The 27,841-nt window shown below is 41.1% G+C and overlaps 3 protein-coding genes across 12 annotated transcripts in view; 2 read left to right on the top strand and 1 right to left on the bottom strand.

Moving 5' to 3' along the window:
* The window catches only part of exosc5 (exosome component 5), a 45,572-nt gene extending 23,308 nt beyond the window's left edge, over nucleotides 1-22,264 (bottom strand). For 2 of the 8 annotated variants that reach the window (XR_013287974.1, XR_013287975.1), the window contains exons 1-9: nucleotides 20,828-20,956; nucleotides 20,462-20,575; nucleotides 20,139-20,260; nucleotides 19,714-19,854; nucleotides 19,445-19,534; nucleotides 17,642-17,767; nucleotides 14,327-14,489; nucleotides 12,590-12,687; nucleotides 1,116-1,219 (exon numbers count right to left, since the gene is read on the bottom strand). Coding sequence is in view for 5 of the 8 variants with exons in the window: in XM_077541518.1 (XP_077397644.1) it covers nucleotides 17,579-17,767; nucleotides 19,445-19,534; nucleotides 19,714-19,854; nucleotides 20,139-20,260; nucleotides 20,462-20,575; nucleotides 20,828-20,930 (759 nt within the window). In the remaining 3 variants the exon portion in view is untranslated. The other 6 variants (XR_013287976.1, XM_077541520.1, XM_077541518.1 and 3 more) reach the window with 6 other exon arrangements.
* On the top strand, nucleotides 885-17,840 carry tmem91 (transmembrane protein 91). The gene is made up of 5 exons (XM_077541524.1): nucleotides 885-1,225; nucleotides 6,837-6,888; nucleotides 7,216-9,341; nucleotides 13,355-13,501; nucleotides 14,351-17,840. The coding sequence occupies exons 3-5, from the start codon at nucleotides 8,928-8,930 to the stop codon at nucleotides 14,504-14,506; spliced, it is 717 nt and encodes a 238-aa protein (XP_077397650.1). The 5' UTR covers nucleotides 885-1,225; nucleotides 6,837-6,888; nucleotides 7,216-8,927; the 3' UTR covers nucleotides 14,507-17,840.
* On the top strand, nucleotides 21,116-27,177 carry bckdha (branched chain keto acid dehydrogenase E1 subunit alpha). Of its 3 annotated transcripts, none has more exons than XM_077541515.1 (8): nucleotides 21,116-21,204; nucleotides 22,437-22,613; nucleotides 23,020-23,106; nucleotides 23,174-23,282; nucleotides 23,470-23,631; nucleotides 23,710-23,916; nucleotides 24,095-24,236; nucleotides 25,211-27,177. In XM_077541515.1, exons 1-8 carry the CDS (start codon nucleotides 21,187-21,189, stop codon nucleotides 25,557-25,559), a joined length of 1,251 nt encoding a protein of 416 aa, XP_077397641.1. In that variant the 5' UTR covers nucleotides 21,116-21,186; the 3' UTR covers nucleotides 25,560-27,177. The 3 variants fall into 3 exon arrangements, with proteins under 3 accessions (XP_077397641.1, XP_077397639.1, XP_077397640.1); XM_077541513.1 differs by lacking the exon at nucleotides 21,116-21,204 and adding an exon at nucleotides 21,441-21,850; XM_077541514.1 differs by lacking the exon at nucleotides 21,116-21,204 and adding an exon at nucleotides 22,201-22,357.
* Nucleotides 27,178-27,841: the final 664 nt, after the last annotated feature.

Below are 27,841 nucleotides of genomic sequence, written 5' to 3'. Positions count from 1 at the left end.
TTGGTGCTGCGGCGCATCATCCGCATGCATGCTGATGCCGTCTTGAGTGTGACTCAGGAGGGGCCAAAGTGGGTCAGAGAAAGCGGTGAAGTGGGCATGGAAAAAAGTGCGAGATAACACCGCACACGCACGCACGCACGCACAATCACCCACAATGCACAACAACCAACCACTACACCCCCCCTCCATCTTTGCTTCTCCCACCGCTTTATTTTGATTGCTCACACCTACTGAGCAGATTTGCACATCATTATTTTTGGGAAAGGATGGACAGACGTTAGATGGATGGATGGATGGATGGATGGATGGATAGATAGAGAGAGACAGAGAGAGAGAGGGGGGGAGAGAGATAGATAGATAGATAGATAGATAGATAGATAAAAAGATAGAGATAGACAGACAGACAGACAGACAGACAGACAGACAGACAGATAGATAGATAGATAGATAGATAGATAGATAGATAGATAGATAGATAGAAGAATGGATGGATTGATGGATTGATGGACAGCTCGATGCAAAGAATGTAAAAACTCAAAAATTACACACAATGCAGCCCAGAATGAAGAAATCAAGATCTCCTCTCAGTGCGCGCACGCACGCACGCACGTGCACGCAGGCCGACGCGCGCTAACCTTAAAGCCCTCCCGGCTGCATGTCTGGTCTTAACCCCAATCCTAATTCCAAACCCAAAATCAAGCCTTGACCTTCGTAATCCTCTTAAACGAGTAAGAAAAGGCAAAAAACGTCCTCACTTATAGCGGCACGCTTGTTGCGATGCCCCTCTGCAGTAATTGAAACACCAAACACAGAATTGAACCAACAAGGTTTTAGGACCCAGGGCTGATGTCGCCGCAAAGCGGAGGAGGAGGAGGAGGAGGAGGAGGAGGAGGAGAGCCGCAGTATGTGGAAACGCAGCGATGTTGAGACTGAGAGACACTGAGGGAAGACAAGTGAGAGGGAAGTTGGGGAGTCGGGAGAAAGGAACGCCATGCTGCCTCCACTGAGGAGGAGACAAGGAGGAGGATGATGATGATGATGATGAAGATGATGACAGCGGGAGAGGAGACGACGCGCGGGGGGGAAGGGAGTCGGATGCAGCACTGACGTCCTACCGTGCGCGCCAGCGTGGATGCGAAAACAATGCAGGATGAGCGGACGATTGTCTCCTTCCCCGGCTGACGATTCATCGAGCGGACGGGCAAGTCGACGAGCCAACCTGAAGGTGAGGAAACAAAATGAGCGAAGATTCATTCATTTGCTTTTACTTCAGTCCATTTGATTATCTTTTCGTCTTCCTTCTTTTTTTTATGACATCCATTTATTATGTTTGCTTACATGGTATTGTATTTGTATTTTTACACAGTATTTATTTCCTGTTTGTCATGTATGTTATTAAAAATAAATTATTATTTAAACAATTAAATTAAGTGGAAAACTAAATCAAAGACGAACAAATCAAGCTGTATTAAGTTTTATTATTGGTACTATTGTTGTGCTGTACATGTGTATAGTGTATTATTTTTAACTCATTCCAACCCAAAAACGTGTAAAAACGTTTTTAATACTTTATCCTACACTCCCAAAAACGTATTTACACGTTTTTGGGTTGGAATGAGTTAATAAAATCAATAATAATACACCCATGGTTTATACTAATAATAGCATACTTGCACTTTATATAGTACACTCACATCATACATATACACACATATATGTATACTGATATGAAAGTGCTTCTTAATTATTTTTTGTTACACCCCCTGACCAAGAAGATGAAAATTGTTTCGCAACCCCCCCAATTCTCCACTGCGACTATAAATAGCATCATTTGTCTTTAAAAGTGTTGTAAGTGAGGAGCTACTATCCTTGGATACTCTAACAAGGAACGCGCCACTGCCACCTAATGTAGAGGATGTTCAATTACATTAGTTTATTCTATTACAGCATAAAACAAAACAAAACAAAACAAAACAAAACATGTTCCTTGAGGTCAAGGGCGCCCCCCATATTTAAGGACTGTTATACATTACTAAATATATGACGATAATGATGATAGTAAAGATAATATGAAAGTACAAAAATATAGAATATATACATATATGTAAAGTACATATATACTAGGGATGTAATCATACCAGCAATATCGTGATATCGCGATATTCAATCTCCCACAATATATCGTCGTCGTCATGTCACAATATTAAAAGCAGCACATCTGTTAAAAAAAAAAAAAAGTCAGGTTGATTTCCATTTGTGCAGTTCTAGCACCCCCTGGTGGCTAGTTTTTCAGTGCAGTTTAATTTTCACAAGGCATGTTTTGGCCCTTATATGTTTTAAAATCCATTCAGCTTGTATCGATTGTAGGGCTGCACAATATATCGAAAAATATCGATATCGCAATATTGGCCGACGCAATATGCATATCGCAAAGACATGCAATAAGTTTGATGTGGACTTTCATGCTTTTATCTGAATTTGACTCGTTAGACTGTCAGGTTTGACATTTATTAAACATAACAAAAAGGAGAGAGGAGACGAACTGACTGATATATTTCACTAGTGCAATCTCTGAAAAAAAAAAAAAATCCCCTCCTCGCCCTCTCGTTTTATTTGGTTTCCACGCCCCTAGTTTCAACTCTAATAATGCAAATGCAAAACATAGCGTACTTAACGAAAATATGCACTGCCATCCAATAGTTGAAACATTATCGAGAGGTAATTAAAATTAAGAATACATTGAGTTTGATTATTTTGCCGCATGAAAAAAAAGTGTAATTCTTTCACTAGATAATAAAAATGTCATTTATTTAGGTACATGTTAAATATCGCAATAACATCGATATCGCTATATTCAGCAACTATATCGCATGTTTTTCCAATATCGTGCAGACCCATGTCACGTTGAAACAACCCAAGTTCCGAGCGCGTGCGTGTTTGTGTGCGCTCGCCTGCAACATAACACGCACGCCTCTTAAAATGTTTATTTACGTTGCGGCGGACGTGTGCTTGAATGTGCGCCAAGTGACATCACCCCTCACAATTAAAACGTTCAGAAGCAGAAGACATGATTCATGCAAAATGGGTTGAAAAACAGCTGCAGGAGGCAGAGCCACACCATTGGCTCATTATGAACGCACACACATACACACGAGTGGGCGCGCACAAAGGACAGCGACGCACTCGGAACACCGTGTCCGACACACTTCGTTGCGCGCAGCAGTATTTTTAGATTTGAGGCGTTTGTGTGTCTTGAATTGAATCGGACTTCAAACTTCTTTCAAGTGCCACCACACAAAAAAAAAAAAATGCAAATAATCTTGCCAAGTAGCACCACAACGAAAAAAAACAGACATTTAATGAGCCCATTAAAATGTATTGCGAGATCAACAAAAACTGTACCTAAATGAATGTTTAAAAACAAGACGTTTTGATTTACTCAATGCAAATACATTCAACTGAAATTCACTTGAAAAACATTTTGTAATGAACTCATTTGCTCCCAAAAACATATAAAAAACGTTCTATTTTAAATATTACCATGCTCCCAAAAACTTATGTATTTTTTTTTTTAATGGTTTTTATGTTTTTTTTTATTTTATTTATTTATTTATTTTTTAAATGATACGGCATACAGAAGGCTTTGATACAGGCTCAGACCTAAAGAGGTTGCTAAAGCCAAAAAAAACACACAAAAAAAACCAACAACATACAGCAGGAGGCAGCTGAGTATAAGAGATCAAACAGGGCCATGTTGAAAAAACTCTTTTCCACAGTGTTTTAAATAGATTTGTGAATAATGATGGAACTTTGCTATATTCTAATGCTAATTACTGCAAAACAGAAACACATAGAAATATACTTTTTTTTTTCCTGATGAAAGAAAAATATCGAATCTTTCTTTTAGTAGGTTCCATGCTTTTATAGCAATAGGACACAATATTCCGTGGGCCTTGCAAAATTCAGTCCAAATCCAGTAAAACTGCCTGGAGTGAAGGGGGTTGCTTCGGTAAAAATGGCTGCCAGTCAGTGAGTTAAGGAAAAAAAAAAAAGGTATTGTACAGAATTGAAAAAATGTATATAGGGAAAAATGCACTTACATAACGATTAAATTCAAAATAGATTGAACATTAAAGTTAAATAAAAATAGTAGGTTGAGGTTTTGTGGGGACTGTGCAATGTTTACCTTTGTTGATCAACCCCTGCCAGGTAAATCTCTCTGAAGGGCATCGCAGCACAGCGGCACATTTAATCATGAGCATGCTGCTGATGGGAAGAGCGCATCCCAACACGCACTTTAACACGGATGTGCGGCCATTTAATCTGCGCCGAGCCGACACTGCTACGCTTGCACAGGACTGCCAAACTGGTAGAGACTGATAGAGGGAGCGCATACACACACGCACACATATCCATTTTCGACCCAACGCTATTTTTTTACCCAATTTGGGTTACTTTTAAACCTAGCAGTGAGTGCAGTATGTCATCATAGAATGGCAAATAAATAGTTTTCCTTTCACATCTCGTGCAGCCAGCTCAATGCGTTTCCATAGAAACAGGAGGTTACTTTGCAAACGGCAAGAGCGCTATAAGCAACATTTTTTTAAAATATTTTTTTCCGTGTTATAACTCATGGAGCCTCATCTTTATCACAGTGATGAAATCAATGTGTCCATTTAAACTCCACTTATCCACCCCCCGCGGCGAAGGCCCCGATTTACTGGGGGGGGGCGCTACACCCGTTATCATTAGCGACTGTGATTTCCCGCATTCCGTTCCTAGCTGCTCGTTTGTGCGTGTGCTCTGAAAACATATCGGGGGACACTGCAGAGTGGCTGAAAAATCACACAAAGTCAGCAGCAGCAACAGCAGTTTCGCTTCCTTTTCCCATTCTACCTCAGGTTTGCCTCACTGATAAGCTAGCATGCGGGATCCTTCGTATACATATCCTCCCTTAGGAAATAATCATCATCATCTTTTTGCCCTCATAAAAGCTTTATTAACTTTACCGGCGATGTTTTTAATCAGTGGTTCTCAAACTGGAGAGTTTAAAAAAAAAATCCTAGGGGATTTAGGGGTACACGTTAGTATTAGTGGTGTTAGGATTACGAGGGCGTCCTTGGAAAAACTTCTCTATGGGCCCAAAAATGTTTTAAATCTCCTTTTTCAAAGAATCATTACAAAAAATGAAAACTAGAATAAAGCAAAGCAAGTAAAGCAAAACTATTTACCCAATACTGTAACCTCTAGCGGCCATCCAAAGGTATTCCTGCAACAGCACAATATCACATAAATGTAAAATCTATTATCGGCCAGGTATGAATTTATCAATTCTGTATCGGGCATGTATCAGTCAGGTATCATGATGTATCATTACGTACTGATCAAAACGGTATGGGTCAGGGATCAATCGGGTAACATTGTATCAAATTTGTTTACAATAATCAATGCAACTGTAGAAGAACTGCTAGATGACGATACGATGAATAGCGGTATCAAAATACTGTATCATTGAAAACACGCATTGTTTTGATTGAAAAAAGGCATGGAGGTGAGTCACGGGGGGGACTGCTCTTGTTACACGGTGTTTGTGATTTGTGGCAGCGTCCTTGTCGCAGTTTTATTAGCGTTGCAGAATGCGAAGAGGAGGATAAGGAGGCGGGCGGGCGTAATAAGCTGAGTGCATCGCTCCTGGAATGAAGTGCGGCTGGTTGGGAGTGTGTAGTGAGTGTAGGCTTGTAAGCTTGGATCCAACGAGTGCATGTGAAGTATACGAAGAGTAAAAGATGCTTGATGATGCAATCACAGGTTCTTCTTCCTCTCCCGTGAAATGCAGTGAAATGCTCCATTAATGTGCTATTGATTGCCTTCATGCGTCACACCAACATTGCAGCATCTTCCCCATCACATGAGAGCATCATGTCAGGATACCAAAAACAATCTATCATTAAAGGCGGGGTCTTCCGTTTTCACTCAGGAAAATGCACTATATAAATACAGGATATATACCCATGAACTCCTTCTCAACCTACACCTCTGGGCTTCTGTTAATGTGTGGTGGTGATTTTTTCCTAAACCCCCACCCGCCCAGCCTGTATTTTGCCATTTTGTGTTTGTTTTGTCAACAGCGGGACATTTCTGTGGACAAGACAGTTGTTTACCCTTCCAGCCAATCGCAGAGCAGGGGGTCACGGGGGGCGTGTCACCCACTGTCTACAGACGGGGACGGGCGAATTTGTCGACTGCATGATGTCACTCCCACGGCAACTTGACAGCGCGCACGGATTATATATATTTTTTTCCACTCACTCACTTGTGAGATATCGAGATACGTATCAACTTGTCCACCTATAACGTAAAAGTTAATGGCACATTTACAGTACTGACAAGCTCACTGAAATGTATATAAAAGGACAACAAAAAAAAAGTCATTGCATCGTACACTCTCAAACTGAGCTGTACCAGATCGAATTGTATCGTAATCCCACTGAGTCGAACCAATCGAATCCTTCCACAAATCGAACCGACCTTGAATCCTTTTTTATCGAAAACCTTGAATGGTCTTTTGTGGAGAGATGCACACCCCTAATCACCCCGTATCGATCAATCCTTTATCAGCTATCTATAAATCACAAGATCTTCATGTACAGTACGTATCGCATCTATCCTTTCATCTGCATGAACGTATCCATGACTCACCACTTTACCTTCTCTTCTCGTGTATCACATTTAAAATATATAGCAGCAAAACAGGCTGTCATATTTTAAAGTTGTTGTGCTGACGCTCTGAAATCTTGTTTATTTTTATACAACTCCCCCCTCCTGTGTCTCTGCAGAGCCCTTCCTGATCTTGTTTGAGGACGCCTGGAACACATCAAGCTGAACTAAGTAAGTGTTACAGTCTATTGATCCGAAAACTAACTTTCTAAACTCTGAGTGAGAGCTCTTTTGCCCAAAGGTCCACTTGATATAAAAGTTTATGTAGAACACATCTGCTCTGCTCCAGAATTGAATTAAAAGTTCCTCTTTGGGATTTTGAGGGTTTTCCCACTTCACTCAGCAGTCTTCACATAAGATTGAGTTTAAAAAGGAAACGATGATAGTTCTACAGGCGCGCTATTGACGTGCATTGATTCAGTGCCCTCCTGGAGGACGATCGTTTCGTGATCAAGGGAACGTGGACGCTGAAATGTCTTTGTTGTTTCTCTTGAACAGACCCCCCCGCCCCCTTCATCCTCCTCTTCTTTGAGGCAGCCCGGATAAAGAGCCTGGCGCTCCTCATTTGTCCTGACTTAAACCTTGTGAAGTTGGACGGACGACATTAAAAATACACGTCCCGGAGGAGCTGGTCGGGCCAGCAGCAAAAGCCGGCGTGCCATAAATCAAAACGCGGAGGCTTCTTTGACTGCTTCATCATGACGCGATGCAGCGACGGACGCCGCATGCCGGCGGGCCGGTTGACCTGCCGATGTGCACCGTAGGATTCTATTTCTGGAGCCTCATTGCTTTTACAGATTAACTGCCCTTCAATATGGCCCCAATCCGCCCGTGCCGCCAGGAGTTTGACTGATGCTTTGGCATAATCAACACGCACCAGTTATCGGTGCAGCCATCTAAGACACATCATCAAGCCGTCCATTTCCTTCCACGTACTCTGTTCAGTGTCACGGGAAAGCGGGAGTCTTAACCCAGCTGACTTTGGGGCGTAAGGAATATCAAAACCTGGATTGGTCGAAGGTCAATCGCGGGATATAAAGACGACGAACCTGCAGCTTGAAAATCACAAACTCTTACCCGCTAAATGACCGGCACTCCTCAAACCGTATTTTTATAAATTGCGTTCCAACACTTTGACAGTGAAGTTTGATGTGACACTCCTATCCCTTGGATTGGTCGCTAGTCAATCACAGGGATTATAGAGATAGAAACCGAAAAACCTGAGCATTTAAATCAAGACTGTTCTCGCGTGTTCTCCATTCATTTAAAGTCGTTCCTTAACTGTCATCTCCACTCTGAACTTTTTTCCGACCCTTGACGGAAAGGATTGATGTGATAATCCCACACCATGCCGCAGTCGGCAGTCATTCGCAGGACAGATCGAGACAGACAACAAACCTGAGCATCTAAATCAAGACAGCCCAGAGACCAGAGACTTATCAATCCAGTTAACAACTATTCCTCAACTCTCAATTCCCCTCAGAGCGTTTTTTGTTTTGTTTTGTTTTATTCCTTGACAGTAAGCCTTGATTTGCTAGTCCTAAACCCTGCATTGGTCGCCAGCCAATCAAAATGTTCATAGATACAGCCAAGGACCGCAAACATGCGTCAAAAAAAACGTATCGATAGCTTCTGACTTCTATCTTTTTGGTTTACAATCATTCCTAACCTTTTATGTCCACCCAAAACTCTTCTCTAACTGAAGTTTTTCCTCGATGGGAAGGATTAATGGGATAATCCTACACCCAAGATTGGTCATCAGGTAAGAAGACACAAAGACAGACATCCACAACCATATTCACTAAGTGGGAAACTATCCTCAACTGGTAGTAAACTGTATGAACCACTAGACTTGTGACCTCGGATTAACCACTACATCACAACATTGGATTGTTTCAAGACTCCCTAGAAAGGTTTTTCATCGGTTGTCCATCATCAGAAAGGAGACGCCAACAGGAAAACTAAAAACTTGAAGATCAGGCTTTGGAATTGAGCCATAACCTGCAGGGGACGACGAATATAACGCGTGTCGTTGTGCTCGGCAGCTGAGATTTCAACAAGAGAAAAATTATAGTATTGGATTAAAGATGGATTATCGCTGAAAACACTAGCAGCCGGCAAAGCGTCTAATCCCATTGTGCACTCCTCGGGGGAGCTATTCCCATTCTGTAGATTACATTTTTGCCCGTGGATGTCAGTCAAATCCAGAGATGGAGAACCGTGACGAGCTGGAGCACCCTCTACTGGGAGAAAGCCCGCATCCGCTATCGGGACCGGCTGCCGGGGGAGTCTTCAAGGGAATGCTGGTCAAGTGTGAGGAGGACATGGCCTACCCTCCTCTGGCGTGGAGGGGCTACTGCGGACACCCTCCGGATGTTCAGCAGCAGCACCAGCTTCTGGACCCGTGTTCCTTGCCCCGCACATTCGAGTCCTTCTACCCGGCGGCGCCCACCATCTGGAGCCACGGCGACTCGCTGCTCAGCAAGGACTACCTGGAGACCACCTTTGTGGACATGGGGCCCGGATCCACGCTGGAGCGGAAGCTGTTGGCCGAGGCGCACGGTGACTTCCACAGCGCCTCCTACAGCGTGGACGACGAAGACGACCTGCTCCCCGACTCGGACGTAAGTCGGCAATTTGCCCGAATGCGCCATGTATGTCTGCGATTACGATAGATTTAAGCAGTGGATCTCTGGAAAAGATATTTGTGGTCCAAAATAAAAACAAAACAAAACAAAACAATAAAACGAGTATGATAAGCAATTTACTGCTCCACTCCTCAGGTTTAGACCAGTTGAAAGCTCTGATATGAATAACAAAACTAAGAAGACAACTTTACCGGTCCCATTAGCAGGCACAGAGGCAATGGTGGTCCTGAATGGTGCCCCCTCTGTTAACTCCTGACTTTTATTTTTGAGACTCAACATCACCACAATATGTTTGCAGCCATGACCTGGCTTCACTATCTACCAACAACATGTGACAGTACTTTAGTTTGTCCCCCAAATACTAAATTCTTCGAGCAACCCATGCCTGGGTTTGAATAAATAAATAAATAAATAAATAAAAAATAAACACAAAAATTGATGTATATATATAGAATCGATATCGATCTATATAGATCTATATGCTTACTCCTCACAAGGGTCATGGTGGTGCTGGAGCCTATCCCAGCTGGCTTCGGGCAGTAGGCGGTTGCCAGCCAATCGCAGGAATGTCTTCCATATAAAAGTAAAATTGGTACTGCATGAAATCATAACTGAATCAAAAATCAATTTGAATCGGGAATAGAATCAATCAGCCTTTTGTTAGCCTAATAGCATAATGGCTATTAGCATAACTACTATTAGGCTAATTAAAAGGTTGAATCAAGGCAAGTGACGGAATTTGTTGTGTTGTGAAAATGTTGAAAAATTACTTGGGGAATTATGCTATTAGGCCAACAATTTTGTGACTCCAAAAATGAATTCCATTCACGTACTGTTTGCCGCCAAACATATCGCACATATCAAAAACTGATGACAGGAATAATCTCGCCCAAGATCGTAGTCCTACATTGTTTTATAGAGTAAAGGCAACTTTTCCAGAATAAAATATGTAATATTACGAAATTAGATTATATTTAATTGGAAAAATGTGATTTTTATTGTCAGAATTTTTTGACTTTTTATCCCACCAAAACACAACTTTTCTTCTCTGAAAAAATATGACTACTGTCATAACATTCTGACTTTTTTCTTTTCTTACAAGATACAACTTTTTAATTTTTATGGGATTTCGGGGCACACGTGGTCGTGAAGTTTAATTTTACTTGGAGTGAATAAATTGTGAGTTTGAGAGAGCATGCAATATATAATGACATCATTTCAATGTGTGAGACGTCTTCCGCCACTGCTGCGAGGAGGATAACTGCATTATAAGCACAAGCGTCTCTCCGCTTATTAATAGACGCGAGCGAGCAAAGTATTTTGGGGACAGCGGCAAAGCAAAGCTGTCAAGGAGTCACATTGCATGAAGCTCGGCGGCGCAGGTAACGATTGTCGGATGACAGCTCTGACCCAACAGCCGCCGACGTGGTCATGAGGAAACATAAATACAAAGAGAAGAGGAACGAATATAAAACCAGCATCCCATAATAGGCTATTTTACATTCACGTTTTTACGGGCACTGCGCAAACACTTTGTCAAAAGAGTTTTTTTTTTTTTTTTTTGCTCCTCAAGGACAGACAAAAAGCTCATTCGGAATTCTGGCGGTGGTGCAGTCATGCAAAAAAGTGCCGGCTTGCGGGAAGGAAACCTCGCCGCGACCTCCAAGGCAACACGGCATCTTCTTCTCCTTCGTCGAACATTGCGAAGCCCAGAACGTTTTGCAAAAGAAAATGGCGGACATTGGAGAATTGAAGTGGACAGGAACAAGCCAAGCACAAAATCGCATTATTTACACTTCAAGCGTGAGCGTTATTAGCTTTGTAAGGACGCAATTTGCCCGTACAGCTCCTGTATCGTGATCGGAGATATCGAAAAGTCGGCCTCATTGAAACATTTTGATTACGCTCGGACCTGCTCATTATTCATATTTTGTTTTCATACGTGTTTATTGACAAAGTAGATACAACTGTGAGTGTTGTGGGTTCAAATACCCATTGCTTAAAGGATTATAACACCGCCACATTGATTGTTAGTCATTAACCCATCTATGGCGTTGCATTGTTTGATAGTATTAACTCATTTGCTCCCAATAACGTATAAATACGGTTTTTTTTATGTTCTAAGTGTCCCAAAGACGTATTTATACGTTTTTTTGTTTTGTTTTGTTTTTTATGCAAGAGCATACAAAAGGCTTTGATGCAGCCTCTCAACTGCAAAGAACGGTTGCAGAAATGGTAGTTATTACACAAACGGCCAGCAGGTGGCAGCAGAGCAAAAGAGATCAACCAGGGCCATGTAGAAAAAAAGCTCAATTACTTACAATTTTAAAGAGATTTGTGAAAACTGATGAAACTTAGCTCTCTTCTAATGCTAATTGCTGCAAAACGGAAACAGATAGAAACATACTTTTTTTTCCTGATGAAAGAAGAGACTTTAATATTTCTTTTGGTAGGTTCCATGCTTTTATAGCAATAGAACACAATATTCTGTGGGCCTTGCAAAATCAGTCAAAATCCAGTAAAACAGCCGGGAGCGAACGGGATTGCGAAATGTGAAAATGGCGGCGAGTGAATGAGTTAAGTTATCTTAAATGAAGTAAGCCATGCGGTTGTTTTAACTACGTGTGTAAATCTCTTCAACTGGGAAGGGCATTAAACAGCTTGAAGTTTTTTTGTTTTTTTTTGAAGAATTGCTCACTCTATTCCAAACAGCTGCTTGCTTGTTATGAGTTGAGCTCACGTTTCTTCGCTCACTGAAGATGTTTCAAAATGGATGCGTTTTTCAGGGGTGCCTAATATTACGGCCGGCGCGCTAAAGTCGCAGCTGCATCATTTGCACACGCGCATTCACGTGATAAACGCGAGACAAACGAGGAAGTCGGGTTGAATAAACCCTCGCTCGCCAATGACGCGTGAGTCACGAGCGACCTGTCAGCGCTCGTCCGGACTAACCTCATTCAGTCACATGACCTCATTCGATCACATGGCACCAGCAAAGTTTCGCTGCTGCCAGACATAAACACCGACAAGGCTTTTCTTTTTTTTGTTTTTTTTTGTTTTGTTTTTGCTCCGAGGCCTCTTTTAGAGCAGAAATAATATACATCACACAGCATTAACACTGAATGCTACTGAAATGGCCTGTTTTGTATTATACGGCACTCATTCCCAAACAACATACTGCAGGAAATGATCCAATTTCACTTAATTTGTCCAATTTGGCTCACCTGTTTTCCGGGTTTGGTCACGTGACATTCGCAAGCTGAGCCCTTCGGCACTGTGATGTCATTTTCAGTCGACGACAAAGTGGCAAAATGGCTGCTTCCTGAGATGAAAAAAAAAAAAAAAAAAAAAAAAAAAAAAAAAGTAAATTTCGATGCTTAATTTATATTGTTTTTTGTTTTTTTTTATTAATTGATCAGAACATCGTATTTAGACTAGTAGGATCACGTACAACATATTGAAATTTGTAAAGAAAATTTTAGATTTAAACGCAAAATGGTAAAATACAGGCTGGTTGGGTTAAGACAAAATCACCACCAGACATTAAGAGAAGCTCAGAGCTGTAAATTGAGAAGAAGTTTGTCTGTTTAAATCCTGTATTTAAAAAGCGCCTTTTCCTGAGTGAAAACGGCAGACCGGCCCTTTAACTTTAACTTAAAGCTGTTCATTGAATTTCGTCGCATTCCCATCCTCTAGGTGGCAGTAATGGTCTTAACAGAGCGACTGTTAACAAACACGCAGCTCCCTTTGCTACATGTAGTGGTGAGCCACTGGATTAACTCCAAATTGCTTCACTTTTTTGGCATCTGACCTAATAAATTCCATTTTAATGGTTCGATGTTGACATTTTGAATGGCCCACTATTTTAAAAAAAACAATAAAAAAATCAAATCAAGGGCTAAGTAGCAGAATTCCAAAGGCCCAACCCCTGTCAAGCGACCAGTGCGTGCATGTAGAACAGCGTCCTATGTGACCTCTCGCACCCTCAGGACTCGTCCATGGAAGACTTCAGCGATAGCGACAGCGACAGCAACTTCCCCCTGATGATCCCTCAGGACTACCTGGGCCTCGCCTTCTTCTCCATGCTCTGCTGCTTCTGGCCCCTGGGCATCGCCGCCTTCTACCTCTCGCAGAAGGTAAGCGCACGCGCATGCGCGCACGCGCACGCATTTGCGGCAAGCTGACGAGATGCAACCTGGCACTTTAGTTGGCAGCAACGGACTAACAACAGCTTCGCTGTTTTAAGTGCAACACAAGTGCGGGGATTACACAGATTTGCGGGATTAAGTTAACCACAAAGGATCAAAACACGCACAATGTGAGCGCAATTTTAAGATGTAAAACAATTGTAAGGAAAGAAGGGATTACATGTCTAAATCTTTTTTTTTTTTTTTTTTTTAAGGTCCAGTTTGTTGCATTTTAGTGTTTAAAGCAGCGGTTCTCAAACTGTGGTCCCCGCGGGTCAGTGAGACATAGCTTGGTTGTTGCCAAAGTAATTAGTGTAATTTGCAATAAATTATGTCAAACACACTAAACCAATAAACATTAAAGCTTTGACCCAATTATAATCTTATCTCAGATATCCTCACGTAAATCTGAAATCCCTGTAATAGTAATTTTTCATTTTGCATTTGTTCTCTTAAAAAAAAAAAAAAAACAGAATTAAGACCCCCAAAAAGACTTTGTTCCTGTAATAATACAAAAATTAGATTTATATGGTTATAATCGCAATCAAATCTGAGCTTTTAATTAGCCTAAAGCTAAGCTAGGTGAGAAATTATTGTTGTATGTTGGTTCTATGAGCACACCTGCTCCATAGGTACCGTATGCACTTTTAAAAAAATGATACTAGATAATTTAATTCAAATTATTTTGCAGAACACCAAACTACATCTAGCAGACTCCATTTTGAGAAGGACTGCCCTAAAAAAAATCAAATAAAAAAAAACCTGAGCACTGACTGAAATTCTTGTGTCCTCTTCCAGACCAACAAGGCTTCGGCCGAGGGCGACCTCCAGGGGGCCAACGCGGCGTCCCGCCAGGCCCTTTGGCTTTCCGTGCTCTCCATCGTGTTTGGGATCGTCACCTACATCTGCGCCATCGCCGCCCTCATTTCCTACCTGTCTGCCAAACCACCATAAAACAAAACAAAACAATAGAATACAATAAGCTGTGAATGCTCTCATGGAGCAAAATTTTAAAAAAAATTAAAAAATAGAAGAAAAAAAAGGACCTTGTGCACACGCCGACAGGTACTTGTAAAATAATCACATTCTAGTGCATCGGCTATTCTACCTTCAACCATAAACAATTGACCTTTCGTTAAGACACACCCACCTTGGGCCTGATACAAACGCAAGGATTATTTAAATCTTCATAGATAATTGAGAAATTATATCTATTATATCCCACAATCATGAATATTTAAAAAAAACAAACAGGCATACATCGTGATTTTATTAAACGTTATTAAACGATTTTGCCGGCCAAAGAGTTAAGAAAGTAGTCCTCAAAGACTGAAATCTCGCACAAATGTAATCTTACATAAAGTAAGAAGAATAAAAGGACAAGAAAAGAAGGAGTGACGATGTTTTGTCCCCCCCCCTTTTTTTTTTTTTTTTTTACAGAAAATCCGGTACTAGAAAAAAAATAACTTTGGAAAAAAAGAAAAAAAAAATCTCTATTTATTATTACAACGATTCAAAAAGCAAATCTCTGTTCTCTACTGGCTGCGATTGGCCAATATGCGTTTAGGGGGTGTGGCTTAGCGCAAGATCAATTCCAAGCTATTGTTTGATCTATTCTTAGTGGAAAATGCGCTCGATTTATCCACCTGCAGCTCCCTGCCGCCCTCTGGACTCTCGTTAGCTGTACCAAAGTTAGAAGAGAAACACACTGTAGATATCATCTTCACGGTAACAACAACAAGGGCGTGCAAGCCAACTTTAATTCAAGACACGTGTGCGGAGAAGTGGATCTTGGTGGACCTCGCCGTGGGCTGGTGAAGTTCTGAAACCACGCCACAACTCAATTCTTTTTTTAAATTAAAAAAATATATATAGCGTGATGAGAAGAATATGGGGGTAAGTCGCTACAATATAATTATATGGTTATCAGAAAATGCTCATTTGTGACCACAAAATAGGCATAATATGCGCACAAATACTAATTTTTTGGATTTAATATAGTTCATACGAGGAACTTAGACATCTGGATAAGCAACTGGAGCAGACATTTCTTACTCAACCGTCCAATAATTACTCCTTATCAATCGTATTGCAAAGCACCACTGTATTCATTTGTAATTTGTGCGCAGATTATGTGACCATGAAGTACCGTATTTCCCGCACTATAAGGCATTATAAGGCGCACCTTCAAAGAATGACATATTTTAAAACTTTTTCCATATATATGGCGCTATAGTCGAGGCTGGGGTTACGTTATGCATCCATTAGATGGTGCTGCGCTAAAGGGAATGTCAACAAAACAGTCAGATAGGTCAGTCAAACTTTATGAATAGATTACAAAGCAGCTTTCTGACAACTCCAAAATGAATAAACAGCTGTTTTATTATTTTCTCTCAGGTAAAGTATTAGTATTAGCTAGCGATCCAAGATGGCGGGATCTTCTGCCGATCGTGCAGGGTCACCGATAGCGTCTTGACAGCGAGACCTGTTGCGGCTCAATATTGACCCATATATAAGGCGCATGGTCAGCTTTTGAAAAAATTGAAGGCTTTTAGGTGCGCCTTATAGTCGTGAAAATACGGTAGTAATTTTGTGGCCACAACTGAATGTTCATGGGGCTCTGTAGCGGAACACTGTCGGATGGATGGAAGGAAAGGAACATTTTTAAAAGAATAACAATGTAATTCAGGGGAGGAAAAAAAAAAAATACAATTACGTTGACATGTTTGCTGAGTAGTAGTCTCCTGATTGTCTGTGCCCCCGCGCATAATACAAGCTAGCATCTTGTGCGCTTGAGTTAGCATCTCATGTACAGTGAATCCCCCGCTCGTCACAAATTCACCACATTTATATTGGTGTACCTTTGTGAGGCGTACGCGGTTAAGAAAATGGATGGATGGATTTATGTGAGCTTGCTGCAATGCCCTTAAGACACCACAAGATGTCGCAAAGTGCTAGCAAATAGAAAAGTAGTAACGTGAACCTCTCGACGTTCGCAAAATTCACCTATTCAATTTGCTCCTGTTGAATCGAACCCGCGTTCTTTCTAGAAAGGTGCCACGAGATGCCACCAAATCACTTGTTAAGAGGAAAGTAGTAATTGGTGTTTTAACAGTTTGTGAATGCCAAATCATCTGTAGGACAACTTTTATGAGCTTGGAATAATATTGAAGTGTTTTTGGAAACATAGTTTGGGGTATACTATATTTATGGTTTCAAAATACATATATATGACAGTTAGTTACGTAAACATTTTTGCTAAAGGGGGTTCACTGTATATCCAAATTGTTATGTAGACAAAAGTATTCAGGCAGTTTTTAAACATGTTTTGTTTACATTTGACTGCAATGTCTTTGAGGTAATGCACAGTATATTGGGATAGGTTTGATTTGATTGAGTCACACATTGATTACACATGTTGGTATAGCTTGTACATAGCACCCAATCTGTGTGTGAAATCAATATTCAATCAATCGGCAAGATCTCGCCTTCGTCAAAGGCAGACAAATACCGGGTTTTCCGTCACGATGACTCCGATTCGATCGTTTTGACAGATCTGGCTGCGAAACAATTTTTGATCTCAGGTTTTTAATCGACGTTACTCTACGGGCACAAGTTATCTCGTCCGGAAAAGTTACAAACATAACATAATTCACTCTCACACAAGATGCTAACTCGTGTGCTCAGGTTAAAAAAAAAAATATCATCACCATTCAGGACCTATTGTATTGAACTTTAAGATTTCTAACTAATGTGCAGTTGAGAGAAGATATGAGGACCATGAGAGATGGAAGTAAGTGCCAAAAGATGTTATGTTAAGTCCATTGAGTAGGCAAAAAAAAAAAAAGTGCTCAACTATTCCTTTGATAATTCCAGAGAGACAAAAAGATGTCCAGCATGAATCCATCACCTGACTTGGCTTGAGCTTCAGCGTGCCATTAACATAAGCCAGTGACTATTTTAAGGGAAAAGTCCACATTTTCTATGTAGATGTAGTTTTTCTATCATAGGATGCACCGATGATGATCAAATATAATTAATAATAATAATAACTTTGCGTGAACAGTACACGATGGTGAGCCGTGATACCTCGTCAGCTTCTAACCTCCCGACAATCCTCCTCCAACCGTCTTCTGAGCCCGAGTGGCTGTGCCTGGACCGCTCACTTCTTGTCTCACGACATGTGTGGACTTCCTCTCCCGGGCTCACGTACTTCTGTTAAATGTAAATACAGTGGAAGGAAAACCAGTGAATCCCATTAAATAAAAATGCACTTCTTTGAAACTGACCTGGCTTCTTTTTTTCTTTTTTTATGTTTTATTGCCTCAAATAGCTGCAATTGGCTGGCAACCAGTTCGGGTGTACCCTGCCTACTGCCCAAAGCCGGCTGGGATAGGCTCCAGCACCCCTGCGACCCTTGTGAAGAGTAAGTGGTTTTAAGAAAATGGATGGATGCCTCCAATAGTGCCCCAATTGTCCACTACAAAAAAAAAAATAAGCGCCACGCCTCAGACAATGTTTTAAAAAAAAATCATTTTAATCCCCTCCTTCTTGACATTTTCAATTCAATTGAGGTTTTCTGTGATTTTGACGAAAATAAAAATGTTCGTCAATTTCATTTCATCCTCAATTAATAAGACCGATATGGGCATTTTTCTACCAAAGACTGAAGGTTTCGGTCCCAAATTTACATTCATTTTGGATAAGTCAATTGGGTTGATTCACAACATAACAAGTGGTATAAATCTTAATCCCCCAAACGGTTCTTATAAGGCTCATTTTATTTTTTTTGTTTCAAATATACATCCAATGATATCTATTTTGATGTACAGGTGGTTTGAAATTTTCGTTACATCCTGTTGCTTGCACCAAGCGTGTGACATATGTTCGTCTGCCTTCCCAGAGTGATTTAAGATGTTTATTGACACCCCAGTTGGAATTTACTGTACAACAAAATACACTACAAATCAATTTACACGCACTAGAAATATTTTGTTTTGGGTACATCGCCATTTTCATGCTAGCACTCAATGGAAACTTTGGCGCGTACAACACCTGTAAGCAAAATTAGCATCGAGACATCACAGTAAGCATTTATTTACCTTCAAATAACGAAACGTCACACACAAACGCCGTAGGAGCACATATAGATAGGGAATATAACAATACTCACGGTTATATATCTGTGAGAAACGATTTTATTTATTTATTTATTAATAATTTGCCACTTTCTTCTTCCGTTTTCTGATTCGGTGCATCTCCAAGCGTGAACCACACCGCCCCTTTGAGGCCAAAGCGAGCACAGCAGGAATGTATTTATTTTTTTAAACTACTAAACTCGTACATGAATATCACACTTCAAATAAACTTCCTTTTCTTGATGTCATGATTTATTAGGTTTTTTTAAATACTAATTAAGGCCTCCATTCAAACACTCCCACATCATTAAATGCTTAAATGTGAAGAACTACAGTGATCATCTATCATGGAAGAATTTATAAAATCCCTACCTCAAGACCACATGTTTTTCCTTCACTTAAGTCATTCCATCTCTTTTAATCAGATCTCAAACAAACAAACAAAACACACACATGCACGCAAACACACACTAAATCACACGTGACCTAGAAGTGAACTGAAGCAGAGGAGGCCCAAAGTGGCTGATGAATATTTTACTAGAAAAATTGGTCTTTGTACAGCGAGTAGATAAAAAAAAAAAAAAAAGATCAGACGATTTTGGAGTAGCGCCGCCTGAGCGACTCTCTGTGGAAGCTGAAGATCTTCTCGGACGCCGCTTGACTGACGGCAATGCACTGCTGCATCTGTACATGCAAAAGGACCCCCCACCCAGGTCAATCCCCACTTTGAGAACCACCGGCTCGTTTCACCAACCTCTTTCACTGAAAACGATCCTTTGGTTGAGGTCATCATCACTCGGCGCTCTTTGCTATCGATGGCAAAGGTCATTAAAGCTCGACTCTCCTGACGAGGGGGGAAAAGGGGTGATTATTTTTCCGCACCGACTTACTGTGGAGCAATACGTGTGAGCCAGGACGTGTCAAAGATGAAAAAAAAAAAGATTCCACACGTTAATAAAGAAACAAGTCCATGTGCCTGTTTTTTTTTTTTTTATCTCCTCTGCAAGAGAAATTCACACTTACCGCTTCCTGAGCGGCGGACGGGTCGGTGATAATTCTTCCATCCGGGTGGATGGCGCAGGTGACGCCGCAGAACAGGCAACTCATCGGCAAGCCGGCGTCCATCATAGCCATGCAGGCGGCGTTCAGGTAGCTGGACAAGAGCTGGACGGCGGGTCAGGAAGAAAAACGTGCACATATTGCCAAGACAGCCCAAAACATTCGTGAACAAGACTTTAAAATAAATAGTCAATAATAAAATAAGTGATAAAGATATTTAAAGGTTAAATGTGACAAAAGAACACTTCAATGAGTTTACAGTCTAAGTTAAGTGAATGAATGCTCAATCATCAAAACTACTGGCAGAAATAAAAGGGCCCCAAAAACCAAATTTTGCTTCGGGCCCAAGGAAGCGATGGGCCGCTCTCGCTGCGTGAGCGAAGGGATACAGAGCCATCGTTATGGAGCTCCTGGAGGACGATCGTGAGGGACGAGCGAGGGTGAAGGAACAACAGCACAGACGCCTCGCAGCTTTCGCGCACACACTTCTCCTGGGCTCGCTCCTTCACACCTACAAAAAAAAAAAAAAAGAATCTATTATTAACACAGAGATAAGCATTTATCCACCAAAAAAAAAAAAAAGTCTTCTGCTAGCTCAGATGCCAGCATTTACAAGCAGTCTCGGGGCTACTCATTGAAGTTCACTTCAAATACTGTAGCACACTAACTCCACCTGGTGGTGATGCCGTACAGGACTTTGCCCAGGACTTACTTGGAAGTCCAACTTTGGGTTGTATGATCACCTCCAACGTCGCCCGGTCATAAATCTCCTTGCTGACTTTAACTTCAGCTGGCCCGTACACTGCAGCAAGGACACTGGTGTCACCTTGAAACAAACAATATTGTCAATTATGGCGAAAATCACATTTCTGGTAAACGTTTTGTTCAATGCTCAATCACGAAATCTGAGTCGTATTTCTAAGTGCTACCTTGCGTGAAAGACGCAGAGCCGTCAGGACGAGACAGTAAATTTTGCTCGCAACCAAACTCTCTGAGAGAAACAGATGACTGACTACACTCCTCCATCGTGTCGGCAAATGTATGTTAGTCGCGGTGAAATTATGTCACTCGTATTTACCGTTTGGGGAGGCGCACATCGATGACATCACACGCATCACAGTGGCTCGCTGTGCACCGTTCAGGTACTTTCCGTGAAAAGAACCACCGACATTTAAAAACATTTTAGAAACCCGATAAAATCAGGTAAAATTGTAAATATTTGAGTACTGTATACTGACCCTTTTGAAATTTTATACAGTTTTCATCTTATTTTACAGTCCAGATTTATACAAATATGAACAAATTTGGCTCTTATCCAGTTTTCAATGAACGACACACATGCGGTCATGTAAAGCACTGGAATAAAAAGAACAAATGAACCAAACCAAACCAAACCACATCAATACATTTTGAAAATTGCAGACGTGTCTGACTCTGATGATGACGATAACAAAAGTGAGTAATTTCACTTAGGCGGTTGTACTTATTACACAAGTAGGAATGTTCTTCTACTTATGTATGTAGCTTGTGGTGCAGACTAGTTTCTGTACAATGACAACAATGCGGAAATGTCAATTATCTGTAATGTTCCTTTTCAAAATATCACGAACATACCGGAATTTTATTGTTGTGAGTCCTGATGGACATGTAAAGTTAAGATCACTATGGAGCGACGTCTGATCACTTCGAACAGTCACTCGTGTAGGAGAACCGCCACCAATATATATAATATTAGGCAGGTTTAGGTTTAACAACAAAATAAAAATATAATTGACATTGTCTTATTTTGAAGCCTCATTAGACATCCGTTACGGTGCTTGTCTTGAAGCTGTGTGCGTAGTTTCCCCTGGATACTTGCGTTTGTGTGTTAAAAAGTGTCAAATCAAGCGTCGTGATCGGATTATTAATATTAATTTCCAAAGACGTGCAACGGCCGCCGACAAGTTATTCGTTCTAACATAGCGCGAGGACGGTCCTAATGGCGGCTGTTAGCAGCATTAGCCATATGAACAAAATGTATAGGGCATGTTTCCACGCTGCCCGTCAAGCGGCTGCCCTGAAGGCGTCGAGGCTGCCTCATCACAGAACATTTAAAGTCAATGTAAGTACAAAAATCTGACTTCTATTTGTAGCGTCGCTAGCTTTGCAACCTCGAAGGTCGCGTTAGCTCAATGCCCCCCAAAATATTATGTGGATCGAGCCTGGCAACCAGGAATGGGTATTTGTCCCACCAAAACGTATGATTATAGGTCATTTTCTTCTTCATAATGTAAACGAGTGTTTTGATTTAAAAAGAAAACAATGAAGCATTCATGGAAATCTGACGCTTTTCAAGTCTCGCGATACTTTGGCACCGAACAGGTTTAGCAACAACTGAGGCGATGAATTAAAATTACGCTTAAAACGCAAATAAGGCTTTATGGAATCTAGCAGAATAAAATGCGGGTTTTGCATTGTAAACATCTTTTGTTCGGAGCGAGATAGCTAGCCGGCTAGTGCGACAATGTCGCTTGTGATTGGTCGAGCAGTGGGAGCGTCCGAAAATGTCGTCACAGAAACAAATGTGATTTTAAAAATACATGGAAATCACCTTTCTGCTAAATCTGATGTAAGCATCTCTTTGTTTTAATATTCATGGATGTAGACATTGTTATAAAACTAATAATAATAATAAAATCCAATTCCAGGTCACACACAGACAGCAGCCGTTCGACTCAACGCTGGAGAAGCCTCAGTTTCCCGGCGCCTCTGCGGAGTTTGTGGACCATCTGGAGTTCATTGAGCCCAATGTCATCGCAGGCATCCCGGTCTACCGAGTCATGGACCGCCAGGGCAACATTATTGACCCTTCCCAGGACCCTCAGGTAGAGCCCGACCAATTTACTTTCCAGAAGTGGCCCATGTTAAGCAACATTTGATTTAGGGTCCCTCTATTTATGACAATAATATTAATGAATGATCATTCATTGTTGGATTTTATAGAAATGCAGAGGTGAAATAAGTTTTGTAATAGGTCATACGGCATGACTCCTTCTTGTGACTGACTCCAAGTCAGTCCTCAGGATATTCAGAGGCTCCAAAACAGTCGAGGAGACGATGTGTCTTGATCAATGATCATTTTTGTGTATATGGCATGCTTACACAAGCGGAAAAGATCTGTTTTACCCCCACACGCCAATACTTAACAAAAAGTCAGCTGATTTTTGGCACCGCTGCAGATTTTTTTTTTAGAAATATTTTTTGGGAAAAACAAACGTGCGTTTCTTTCAGCTCTCCAAAGAAACGGTTCTGAACTTTTACCAGAAGATGACGCTGCTGAACACGATGGACCGCATTCTTTATGAATCCCAGAGACAGGTACCTTGTTTTTAAGCGGGGGGGATATGAATATGAATATGAATGAGTTTAATCTTTTCAATCACAGGGGAGGATTTCTTTCTACATGACCAACTACGGCGAGGAAGGCACGCACATCGGCAGCGCCGCTGCTCTGGATGCAAATGACTTGGTCTTTGGACAATACAGAGAAGCAGGTCGGTATTTACAGTATTTTTAAAAACATAAGCCTTTTTATTAAAATATTTATGTGTGGACTTAACCATAAAAAAAACCCTACCACTGCTTGAAATCGTCTTTTCAAGGCCTTGCTAGCAATGTTGCAAGCTGGCTGGAAGTCACATGATTATACATGAGCATTGAGCTGTTGTGCGCCCCCCGCAGGCGTGCTGATGTATCGCGGCTTCCCCCTGGACTCCTTCATGGCTCAATGTTACGCCAACGCCGACGACCTCGGCAAAGGCCGCCAGATGCCCGTCCACTACGGCTCGCGGGACCTCAACTTTGTCACCATCTCCTCGCCGCTGGCCACGCAGATCCCGCAAGGTGCGGGCGAGGTTTTGACTCGAGTGCTCGTCCGCCCGCGATTGACCGGCAGCTGACGTCCTATTTCCTTTCGTCCAGCTGTGGGAGCGGCGTACGCCATCAAGCGGGAGAACATCAACCGAGCGGTGATTTGCTACTTCGGCGAGGGGGCGGCCAGCGAGGGCGACGCCCACGCCGGCTTCAACTTCTCGGCCACGCTGGAGTGCCCCATCATCTTCTTTTGCCGCAACAACGGCTACGCCATCTCCACTCCCACCAATGAGCAGTACCGCGGCGATGGCATCGGTAAGAAAACGTCCGCTGATTTTTTCTGTTTGTCATGTTCCACGCCTCTTAACATGTTATAGACACAAATGGATGGATGAGACTTTGTCGGGAAACTTCATAGATCCAGAATGATTTCTTCAGCCTACTACTTGTAGTGACAGTAATATTAATACAAATAGCGTTTCCTGCTTAACAGCTGCTCGCGGTCCGGGCTACGGCATGCTGTCCATCCGGGTGGACGGCAACGACGTGTTCGCCGTCTACAACGCCACCAAGGAGGCTCGGCGAAGAGCCGTCGCAGAGAACCAGCCCATCCTCATTGAGGCCATGACGTACAGGTGAGGGAGTGCAAATTGTCGTCGGTCGCGACCTTTCACGTCGTACAATTACACAAAACACTGTCAGGTAAGTTTGAACCTGGGCATTTTTTTTAACAGAAATTTTGGTCCTTTAATTGTATTTTTCTTTTTCTTTTTTTATCAATTGTTCAAATATTTGTGTATTCCCAACAAATATTTTTTGTTTTTTTGGTTGTTTTTAATATTAGTCCATTTTCGCAACATTTGTGAACGTTTCTGTCATATTTTGTAATTTTATAGTCCACAAATAATTGACACCCAACTGCCCACTCCTTCAAAAGGGTTTTGGATCACAGCACTTAAAAACGGAGAAGATCATAAAGCATGTTACATAACACTGTATGACAAAAATTGGGGGGAAAAAAATAATCGGCCTTTTTTCAGAATTGTGTCAGTTTTAAAAGTGATAATATTTGCTGATTAAATTGGCCGGCCAATTGGCTACCTAATTATATTAAATATACATTTTATTTCTGGAATCACTTTTACCACAGCTAAAGTTTGATTTTCTCTCAGGACTTATAACTTACATGAACAATAATTCTGTAATGTATTACTGTTATATTATTATTATTATTATTATTATGCATATTTTATAGTATTTTTGTTATTATATGCATATTTTTTACAATTATTGTTATTATTTATTTACATACATTCATTTATTATACAATAAATGGACAGTTTTTGTGGATTATATTTTTTTCTCCAAATTGACATTACAAGACAAAGATCATGACATAGCAAAAAAAAAAAAAGATTTTTTACCAATTTCTCATTGTAGAGTTAAATAAATGACAAGTTATTGTAAACAGTCAAATGTGCTGCCTGTATTTCATATCTTTATTATTAGTTAGCAGAATTTCATTCTGCCAAATATCAGAATCGGCCTCGGAAAATCCATAGTGGCCGTACTCCAGTTCATAATCGGTTTTGGTGTGATTTTGGCGCAGGATCGGCCACCACAGCACCAGCGACGACAGCTCGGCGTACCGCTCGGTGGACGAGGTCAACTACTGGGACAAGCAGGACCACCCCATCTCGCGCCTGCGCCACTACATGGCGTCGCGGGGCTGGTGGAGCGAGGACGACGAGCGCGCCTGGCGCAAGCAGTCGCGCAAGACCGTCATGGAGGTGTTCGAACGGGCCGAGAAGCGGCTGAAACCCAAGCCGGAGCTGCTCTTCACCGACGTCTACGAGGAAATGACGCCCGCCCTCAGCAAGCAGCGCGAGTCGCTCTTCCGCCACGTGCAGCAGTACAAGGAGCACTACCCCCTCGACCACTACGACAAAGACTCTTAACTAAATGCTTTGGGGTTGTTGTTTTTTTCTACCAGGGGTTCTCAAACTGAGGTCCGCAACATTATTTGTCATAAATCGGCATGTCATTCAAAATAAGACTAAAATGTGCATATTGCTATCCTACTAGCATTATTGCCTACGCCATTTTGAAGTTGTCACAATAGCAATGCAAACTAGACTAAGTGCAATTTCTGGAGAAATTGCATGGGAATGCTGAAGGCACATTGAGAGATAAATTATGAAATTACAAACTCTGCTCTTTACCAACTGTGCCACCAAGCAGGATCAGACACCTGGTAATGATAAGTTATCTATATGGAAGTGGGCATGGAAAGTTCAATGACAGTCCCATTGAAAATGAATGGGGAAAAGTTTATATTGAATGTTAAATTGTGCAAATACTGTAAATCTTGTGCAATCAGACAATATATACCCCGGGAGGCGTGAATTTTTTTAAGCCAGTTGAAATTTGGACAATGTAAATTGGAAGTATTATGTGGAAGTTGTTACGTGGCAAAAAAGTGTGCAGATTAAAAATCACAATAACATATAGATAAGAATGTGCTTGTTAAAGAAACATGTTTTTCTCTTGTCTTTGTAACTGGATAGTGGAAACTTTCTTGTATTGTTGTATTTGTTTTTTCTTATTTTCTGAAAGTGTTCAAATATGACTTGGCCAACTATGCTATTAGACTAACGATATGGAGAACATACCGTAAGCCAATTTTGTTCTCTCTACATTAGCTTTGGACCAATTAAAAGTGCTGGTTAAATTGTGACGAATCAATACATAAATATGACGTCCGTATTTCGATTTTTTTTTTTTTTTAAGGCATATTAGAGGAATACATTTTTAATACATACATATACACACACATATATATATATATATATATATATATATAAGGCAAAATATAACATTGTAAAACTAATAGTATATATAGAAGATATTTTATTCTTCTAAGATTACAACTAATAAGATATTTGCCAAAAAATGTTATAATTATACTCTCAAACTTGCAACATTTTATCCCCACAAAATGTTCTTGTAAAGATTTTACATTTTCTCCATCACATACGACTTTGTTCTTGAAAGATTATGCCTTTGTTTTTTCTTGTAAAGATTAGATTTTTTATTTTTTTTTATACGTTAAAATGTCACGGTTATCCACAGTAGTTGAATGGAGGCTACTGCATGGAGTGGACTATTTATCTCCATTCCTCCCCAACACACAAATGTTATATGTCAATATGATTTAGGCAATTATGCTATTAGGCTAACGGGACTGCTCGGGAGGGGAGGAGATCCTTGGAACCAAAAAGTTTGAGAACCCCTGCTTTCGACTGATGCACAACAATGTCGTTTTGATTAGGTGTGTTTTCATAGATGTTCGTTCTTCCGCTCAGTGCCTTACACTTAGCACACTTCCTTGTCATTTATCACTAATTGTAAACAGTTGTGTCGAAGGAAGTTGAATTCGAGGATCATCTTTTGGGTTTCTTTGCTCTGGTTTTCAGTGGGTTGCCTGAAACTGTTACAAAACTCCATAGCACACCGATGTAACTCCTTTCCTGTCCTATGTTTTGTGGAAAAACTAAAGATTCAACTTGGAATTTAGCAAGGCTTCTTTGTTTTTATTCACTTCAACTCCACGCCCACCTCCCAAATGCTTTTGTATTTTTCATCTCATATTTTTGTCACTCCTCGCCCTCTTTGAAAGTTCCTTTGTTTGTTTGCTAGAAATGTACTCGCCATTGTTCGTTGAGGATGACGCAACCTATTCGAGGAACCTTCGCAGGTTGGGTTTGTGGAGTGCCTAAATAATTATTAATTTGTACAGGACTGCATTTGTTTTAACCAATCATGGGCATGGGTGAAAATTTCGAGTTTGTTCTTGATGAAGGGGGGGGAAGCACGAACATCTTACCAGTTAGAAATGCACGAAGTGTCCCTCGCTGTTCAACAACATTCAACAAGGAAACGGTGAGTCATTCTGCGAGAACAGAATTAATTGTAGCGTCCACTCGTCCATGTTGTGGTTGTTTGTTAACTCCGGCGTCGTTTTTTTTAGGAAGTATTGTAGCGAGCAGTGACGGGAGTCGGAGGCAGAGTGTTGAAGTCCGGAGCCAAAGACCGGCGGTTTATTGATATCAGCTTCTCATCGTTTAACAGCAACAACAACTCACTCTGCGCGAGGCCCACAGACCTACCAACACTTTGTTCCTTTATCCTTTCATCCTTTCATCCTTTCATCCCAACAAACTCCCCCTTCGTCCCAACG

Source organism: Festucalex cinctus, chromosome 13 (assembly GCF_051991245.1).
Source record: "Festucalex cinctus isolate MCC-2025b chromosome 13, RoL_Fcin_1.0, whole genome shotgun sequence".
In the NCBI taxonomy this organism is placed as follows: domain Eukaryota; kingdom Metazoa; phylum Chordata; class Actinopteri; order Syngnathiformes; family Syngnathidae; genus Festucalex; species Festucalex cinctus.
The sequence above is the reverse complement of the archived record's forward strand: the minus strand, read 5'-3'. Positions and strand labels throughout refer to the sequence as shown.